This window comes from Perognathus longimembris, chromosome 9 (genome assembly GCF_023159225.1).
Source record: "Perognathus longimembris pacificus isolate PPM17 chromosome 9, ASM2315922v1, whole genome shotgun sequence".
NCBI lineage: Eukaryota > Metazoa > Chordata > Mammalia > Rodentia > Heteromyidae > Perognathus > Perognathus longimembris.
The window spans coordinates 1,293,483-1,301,667 of NC_063169.1; the positions used below are offsets into that span (position 1 = coordinate 1,293,483).

Sequence of the window (8,185 nt, forward strand, 5' to 3'; positions counted from 1 at the left end):
TACCCTCCCCGCAGCCACAAAGCACAGCCCTGGGACTTTCACTGGAGAAAGGAGCTCCTGTAATTTAAAGCTACTTTGCTGGTCTTTAGTCTCAGCTGCTGGCTAACAGGAACCTGCAGCAATGTTTGAAGGTGTTCACACTCACACACACACTGCCATTTGATGCTTGATCTTAGCACTGCATTTATTTCCTACCAGGTCCTCTCCTTCTCTGCCCTCCCCCACTTCGAATTCCCATCCCCCCCACCCCCCCACCCCTCACCCCCTTACAGCCACAGGGAAACAGCTCTGGCTGTAGGGCTCAGCCCTCCCTCCCCTCCCTCCTCCCTCCCCCTTCCAAACCCTTGGCTACTCTCAATGAAAACGCTCCAACAAGGGGCAACTTGACGGGGGCCACAAAGCCCACTTGTGTGGGGGGAGGGGGGAGGGGGCTGGGGCTTGGCTGTCCCGGCCCACAGACTGGGCTCTTTGTGGCCAGCAGAAAACATTTCCTGCATAAGCAATCAACACACTCGGGCCGGCAGGGCCAGGGCCCAAGCCAGAATGTGCAGGAGCTCTGTCCTCAGCGGGATGGAGGGAGTCCCTGGCCTCCACCGGGAAAGGCATTTCCTCCAAGCAGGCCTGGGCTGCTGCGCGCTTGCAGGATGAGACCCAACCCACACTCTCAGATCTCCTCTATCTCCTCTAGGCTCCCTGCTGCAGGCTGCTGGAAAACTGCAAATCACGTCGGCACTTTCATGTTTACCCTGCACCTCCAGGGCACTGGTTTTGGGGTGCTTTCCTCCCTAGCTCACCTCTGGGATGTTCCTTCCCCTCCCTTTTCCATGCATGTGAATAGGAAACAATGAAGACAGTAGAGACAACCTCCCCACCTCCCAGAATAACGGAATAATCCCAAGAGGCAGCTCAGGTGGGGAAAGATCAAGATTTGACTTTTGCACCGACTCCCCTGCCTACTCCCTGGCCCAGGGTGGCTTCACAGTCCACAGAGCTCAGAGCTGAGGGCCTGTTCCTCTGGAAAAGAGCACCCAGAATTTACTGCCCACTGAAAAGGAGTCCTGCCAGTGTGGGGTTGTCTGGTCTCTGGCTTGCTATTGTAAGGTCCAAAGTCGGAGGGGGGGCGGTGAGACATAGATGTAGAGGAAGGAAGAGAGGGAGAGAGGGAGGGAGGGAGGGAGGGACTGAGGGAGGCAGGCAAGGGGACCTAATGCTGGTTGTTTGAGAAGCAAGAAGTCTGAAAGCCCCTCCACCAGGCAGGACCCCAGTGCAGCCTCCTAGGGGATTTGGGCTCTGAATAAAGGCACCACCGGCCTCCACCCCACCCTCTCCTGGCCCGGTGCCCCTCCCCCAGGACAAGCGGCCTCACATCTGCTTGCCTTCCACCCCCACTCCAATGACCCCCCGCGGTGCCCAGGGCCTGGTCCAGAGCCTAGCTTTCCTCAGGAAACAAGAGGCGCGAGGCCACGCCGCCGCCCCCCACCCCCCCACCCCCCCTGCCCCCCAGGACTCACCTTCCTTGGGCGGCCTGCGGGCCTCGCGGGTCAGGTTGCACATCTGGGTGGTCTGGAGCTCCTGCGTGAGGCAGCCCTCGGTCTGCTCGTTCAGGGGCAGCACCACATTGCTCAGCAGCAGCACCGAGGCCTGGTCGTCGCCGCCCAGCTCGCCCAGGTGCTGGGGGCAGGAGCACTTGGTGTACATGGCTCCGCAGGACTCCGCCCGGCCGTTCTCCCACCGCAGGCAGCTCTCCAGCCAGAGGCACAGGACCTGGCACCCGAACTGGCTGGGGCTCACCTTGTTCAACACCAGGAACTCGAAGAAAGACTTCTGATCCTCCTCCCTTTCCTCTGTAATCCTGGGAAACCGGTGGGGAAGACCCGGCGAATCTGGATAAAATTCTTATCGTATTGTACAAACACAAACGCATTCTTGGAATCACAGAGCTGCATGATAGAATGGTTCTTTCTGAGCAGATCCTTTATCTTCTCGTGGGAGAAATGATCGAACTGGTAGGCCAGCAGGGAGAAGTTGGAGCAGCTCAAGTCCTTCTTGGAAAATTTCAGGTAAATACTGTATTTGGTTGGATCTGGATTTTCCAGCGTCCAAGTGCAGTTGGTAAAGTTTTTGGGGAACATCTCGCTTACAGAATAGGATCCATAAATGACTCCTTTCACCAGAGTTGAACACCAGAAGTCTTGGGCGGCGTTAAATCGAAACATAACCAGGAGACAGGTGGAAAATATGTAAATCAGCAGCTCACCGACAGCCTTCATCCTATGACATCTGGCCTGGAGAAAGGGTGATAAAAGCGAAACACACTGAAAAAACGAAATCCTTGCACTATTACAGCCAGTTGTTTTCAAGACATCAGATTAAAAAAAAAAAAAAGAAAACTGGAAAAGAAGAGAAAAACCTTAAAAGAAGGACAGGTGAAATTTCTGCTGTGAGGCCAGGGACCCGCGGTGGCTGTGTGAACAGCGCCCTCGCGTGGCCATGGACCATGGCCACATTCTCGTTTAAAAATAACATTTAATCGATTATTAATAGGAATGCCCTCTCTCATCCCCGTTATCACCGCAGAACACGGAGCCAGGGTCGGGGGGACAGACAGGATTTGCAAAATTATCATGACCCAAGCGCTGATTGCTGACTCTCTCTCTCTCTCTCTTTCCCATCAAGCCACAGGACCCCTTCTTTCCCTGGTCTCCAGCCTGCAGCACGCATCCCCCTCCGCCTCTAATCTGATCATCTGGGAACAGCTGGCTGCCCATCATTTCTCATCCTCTTGAATGTGGGGCATCAAGGCAAGGACTTACAGCCCCCTCCCCGTGTGGAAAGCGCCAGGGATCACTTCCACAGCAAAAGCTCCCCAGCGCCCCCCCTCGCTTGGAGGGAGGCTTGGCAAGGACCAAGGAGAAATTCCTTGGCAACTGCATGGGCTCCTTGCCAAAACCACCCCGGGGGGAGAGGGCCTAGCGGGGCAGGGGCAGAGGGCCGGGGTGGCGGGGTCCCAGGCAGGCAGCCCAGGCCTGGCCAGACCCAGGCTGGGCCAGAGAAACCCCAGCCCTGCAGGCTTTGAAGTTTCCTGCTGCTGTTGTTGGTTTAATTCACGGGTTTGCCTCTGGAATTATCTGCTGTATCTTGGGGTCCATGCGAGGTGGATATTGAAATGCACCAGCAGGTTCATTCCTAGTGGATTTCAATCTGTGAATTGCTCCCTTACACAGAGTGGCTGCCAGCCCTGGTTTCCTTCCCTTGTTAATTTATCTGGTATTGCATTAAAAAACAAAAGTATTGGACTATATTTCCTCTTGGAAGCTGTGACCCTATATATGATATAGATATAGATGACTGGATTTTTTTTTAGTTTTAACCTTTAAGATGTTATTTCTTAGAATAAATGGCACTGCTCTCTCTCTCTCTCTCTCTGCCTTTGAGCTGATAAAGTGGGTACCAAGTTAATTTTAGAAGTCTCTAGGCTGCGGTGTCTTTCACTGCTCTGGAGACACAGACAGACAGACACAGGGACGGAGAGTCGGCGTTTCCACGCCCTCCCCCCTTTTCTCCGGAACCGGAGATGGAGATGGAGAGGAGCCCTCTCCCTTCCCATTGCATAACACGCCGGCGCCCGCACTGCCGTCCGGCGGCCCGGGCAGGGGCGCCCACTGCGTTCCCCACACTCGAACTCGAGTTCGGCTCTTCCCATGACCGACATCGGCCCTCGACCTCCGCAGAGTGGCAGTTTGAAAATGTACCTCCACGTTGCTCATGGAGCACTCGAGCGGGGAGGTCTGCGGGAACCGCGTCCTAGGCTGCACGGGCGCGCGCGCGCACCATGCACACACCACGCACCATGCACACACCACACACAAGCAGACACGCCACACACAAGCACACACGCCACGCACACACACCACGGACACACACACCATGCGCACACACACCGCGCGCGCACACACCGCGCACACAGCCCGGTGGGCGACGCCGTTGCCGCCCGGAGGAAATCAGGTCCACGCGCCTCCTGGGGCTGGGGGCCGGGGAAGTTGCGGGGCATTCCGGAGACCTGCCTCCTCCGTCCGCGGGGCCCGGCGCCGGCGTGCGCGGCGGGGCGAGCCGCGTTCCCGGGACGCGGAGCCGGCGGACGGCGGGGTCTCCGCGGGGCGCCCGGCCCGCGCGCGGAAGGGGCTCCGGGGCCGGAGGGAGGCCGACGCGGGGGCGGCTCCCACCCCGGCGCCCGGGCCCGCTCCTTCCCGCGGCGGCGCCCGGCTTCCCCGGGAGAGGAACGTCGACCCCCCCACCTCCCCACCCGAGCGATCCCCGGCCGCGAACCCCCGGCGGCCGACCCCGTCCGGGGAGCGCGCGCGCCCGGGCTGCGCCCCTGGGTCCCGGCGGCCCGGGGTCCCCGCGGAGCCCCCGCCGCCCTCCGGCCCGCGGCCCCGCGACGCCGGCCCCGCCGAGCCCCCGCCGCCGCCCGAGGCCGCACTTCCCAACTTTGCGGGCGCGGCGGCGAGCGGGGCTCGCGCGGGGCCCGGCCCGGCCTCCCCGCCCCGGCCTCCCCGCCCCGCGGGCGGCCCCCGCCTCACCTCGCACTCCGAAAGCTCCGGGCTCCGCTCTACGACGCCGGCGCCTCGCCGCCTGGGACCCGGGCGCCCCGGCCCATCCTCCCTGCCGGCTCCGAAAGCGGGGTGCGCGCGCCCGGGGGGGGGCGGCGAGGCGAACCCACGGCCCCGGGGGCGAGGGGGGCGAGGCGGCAGCTCCGCGGGCGCGGGGACGCCGGCAGCCGGCCCGGGGCGCGGGCGGAGCGGGGACGGCGGGCGGGCGGGCAGGTGCGAGGACGGCTCGGGCCTGGCCTCCTCCTCCGCCCGCTTCCTCCTCCTCCTCCTCCTCCTCCTCCCCGTCCTCCGCCGCCGCCGCCGCCGCCGCCGCCTCCCCGGCCTCCTCCTCCCCGCCCGCAGGTGCCGGCGGGCCGCGGCGACTGAGGGAAAGGAGAGAAAGCTGCGGGCTGCGGTGCCGAGCGCGGCGCGGTGCTGGCGAGGCTGCGGCGCCGAGCCCCGAGTCCCCGCTCCGCCGGGCGCGCGCCTGCGCGGCCCCGCTCCTCCCCGGGCGCGCGCGCCCCCTCCCTCCCCGGAGAGCGCGGGCCCGGCGCGCGCGCGCCCGGCCTCCCGCGAGCCCGCGCGCTCGGCGCCGGCCCCGGGGCGGGGCGGGGGAGGCCGGAGGAGGGACGGGCAGCGCGGAGGGGGGCGAGGGCGAGGCGGGGGGGGTGGGGGGACTGGGAGGCGGGGTCTCCCGGGAGCCGCCGCGGGACCGCGCACCCCGCGTCGCTCGGCTCTCCGGGTCCGGCGCTGCCGGGGCTCCGCGCCGCGGTCCCCCCCGCCCGCCCAGGGGCGCGGGAGAGCGGGGCTCGGTCCTCACCCCGGTTCCCGTCGCCGGTCCGAGGAGACCCTTCCCAGACCCCGCGCCCCGGCGGCGGCTGGGCCTCCCCCCCGCCCTCCTCCCCGTCTCCCCGCGTCCTCCGCGAGGCTGCGGTTCACCTGCGGGGTGCTCGGCCCCGCGCGCGCTCCGCCCGCACCCCCGTGCGCCCCGGCCCCGCGCCGCCGTCTCGTGGCACGCGCCCCTGGCCCAGGGCTCAACTTCGGGGTTGGCTGGGCCCGCGCACGTCTGACCCCCGGGTCCAGTGCGGGGGGGGCAGGGGGGAAAGACGGGCGCGGGGAGCCGTGGGCCCGGGAAGCCGCCCCTCTGCTGTCCCCGCGCGGGGCCGGGCGGCTCCCCCGCCACGCAGGGGCCGCCCGCCCGTGGGTGGAGGCCGGCCGATCGCCCGGAGCCGTCGGCGCGCGGACACGCGGGCGGGTGGTGTGCGGAGCGAGTGTGAGGGCGGCGCGGGGGCGGCCGCTCGGCGCGGGGAACGCGGAGGCCCCGTCCCGTGCGCGTCCCTCCCGGGCTGAGCTCCTGTCCGGGCCGCCGCCGCCGCGCTGCCCCGGGCGGTGGGCGGGAGGAGGGATGGGCGACGGGGCGGGGGGGGCCGGGGGGGGGACGCGGAGCGGCGCTGCGCCCTGGGTCCCCGGGTGGGGGGGGCGCGCGGGGAAGGCGGCCGCGGCGCTGCGCCCTGGGTCCCCGGGTGGGGGGGAGGCGGCGCTGCGCCCTGGGTCCCGGGGGTCGGCGCGGGGCGCGCGGGGAAGGCGGCCGCGGCTCCTCCCGCCCCCAGCCCCGGGAACGGGGCGCCGCGCCGGGCTTCTCGGGCGGCTGGGAAACCGTGAGCCCTCCCGGCTCCCCGAGCCCCGGCCGGCCCGCGGGCCGCGCGGCGTGCGGCTCGCGTCCTGGAGGTGGTTGCTCGAGGGGAGGGGAGGGGAGACGGAGGCCGGGGCGACCCGGGGGAGTCCGCAGGGCCCCGGCTCTCGGGCGGCCCGAGCGGCGGGACGCGGAGGAGGAGCGCGGTTCCCGGACGCCGGCTCCCCAGCGGCCCAGCGCCCTGACTTTCCCGGGCGCGGCCGGGCGCGGGACCGGCGTCCCCGGCTGGCCGAGTGCCGGAGGGGAGCCGCTGGCGGCGGGCGTTTCTCTCAGCCCCCCGGGAGCCGGGAGCCGGGAGGGCAGGATCGCGCCGCAGGGGTCCCCAGCAGGAAGGCGCCCCTTTCCTCCTTCCGGGGCCGCGTCTGGAAAGAAACCTGGTCCTGGTGACACCCCACCCTGCCAGAAGGAGCGCGCGCCGAGACTGCTGGGGATCCCCAGGGGGCTGGAGGGGGAGCCAGGGCCGGCCGGCCAGGTGCTAGGGCCGCGCCGCCTCCCCACGCCCACGAGCACCGACCCGCGCGACCCAGCCCCTCCTCCACGCCCACGCGTGTGCACGCAGGATTTCACTCCTGTGACTTTTACACACACACGTGCATCCTGGCTGTGCCACATGCTGGGGGGGGGGGGTTTCCATACACTGCTTTGCCTGTATCTTTGATAAAGTACTGCACCCCCAAAGTGGCAAGTTAACCGAGTAACTAAGACCCTCCTTCTTGTGCCCTTGAACTCTTGGTCTTGCACTTTTTTCCCCTTTAGGCTGGTGCACTACCACTTGAGCCAGACCTCCATTTCCCACTTTTTGCTGGCTAAGTGTAGATAAAAGCTCACAAATGTTTCTTCCTGGGCTAGCTCCTCAGATCTCGGTGTCCTGAATTTCTGGGACTACAGATGTGAGCCACCAGCACCCGGGATGTAAACTAAACTAATTTTTATTCGTGTTTCCTGCCTAACATTCAAACGAGCTATAAAGAAGTCAGTGTGAACAGGAGAAAATCTAGACTACATTTGGATTGTTGCATTTTAAATTGGCCTAAACCCTTTCAATTTGTCAACTCTCCTGTTATTTATCCGTTTTGCTAAGATTAGTGCAGAGGATGAGAACACTTACGTGCAGTTTAATTTTCCTTTTAGGTTTTTTTTTTTTTTCTTCTTAGTGCAGGACATGAGGCCTGAACTCATGGCCTGGGTGCTGTTCCTGAGCCTTTGTGCTCAAGACTGGCGCTCTCCTACTCGAGCCACAGGTCCAGGCTGGTTTTCATGAGGGGAGGGGGGTAAGTAGAGGTAGGAATCTCACTGACTGTCTTTGAACCAGGATCCTCAGATCTCAGCCTCCAGAGTAGCTATGATTACAGGTATGAGCCACCAGCACCCCGCTGATTTACCTCATTTTAGTCCTCGCTTAAAAAAGTCTAGTGTAGGCCTTTCCATTTTGGAATAACCCCGCTTTCCAGGATGACTGCTTAAAATTGTCATTAGCACAATCTCCCATTCGAAAAATAAGAATGTGGTTCAACAGCATGTTCAATGTTATGAAGTGGTTTTTCTGCCTTCAGCCCCCGTCCCCTCCCCCCCGCCATTTTTCTCATACTCTTCCAGGTATTACTCTGTTCTCAACTCTCTTAAGTTTGGTAACAAGCAATTTTTCACATTGGTCTGCAGATTATTCCTTGTTCAGTGCACTGTGGGTCTTCAATATTCCTCATCTCCAATTTGTACAAAAAAATAAAGACTTCGGGGGCTATTAATTCCATACTTAAAGATAATTACTATATCATCAGATAGATGAAACATTACTATCTTTGACAAACCCTTATATATATTCTTTTTTAATAAAATGATGAAAAAGATTGCAAAGCCTCACTATTATGTGTCCTTCCCTTATGCTGAAAATTAGCATCCTTGC

At 63.3% G+C, this 8,185-nt stretch overlaps 1 protein-coding gene across 1 annotated transcript; it reads right to left on the reverse strand.

Annotated features, from left to right (window-relative positions):
- Positions 1 to 1,512: 1,512 nt before the first annotated feature.
- LOC125357795 (adhesion G protein-coupled receptor B3-like) lies at positions 1,513 to 4,767 on the reverse strand. Its single transcript, XM_048354717.1, has 2 exons — positions 4,581 to 4,767; positions 1,513 to 2,285 (listed from the first exon to the last, which is right to left on the reverse strand). The coding sequence occupies exon 2, from the start codon at positions 2,268 to 2,270 to the stop codon at positions 1,797 to 1,799; it is 474 nt and encodes a 157-aa protein (XP_048210674.1). The 5' UTR covers positions 2,271 to 2,285; positions 4,581 to 4,767; the 3' UTR covers positions 1,513 to 1,796.
- Between the last annotated feature and the right edge of the window lie 3,418 nt (positions 4,768 to 8,185).

Excerpts from the sequence above, each read along its gene's own strand:
- LOC125357795 (XM_048354717.1), bottom strand. The coding sequence starts at position 2,270 with ATGAAGGCTGTCGGTGAGCTGCTGATTTACATATTTTCCACCTGTCTC.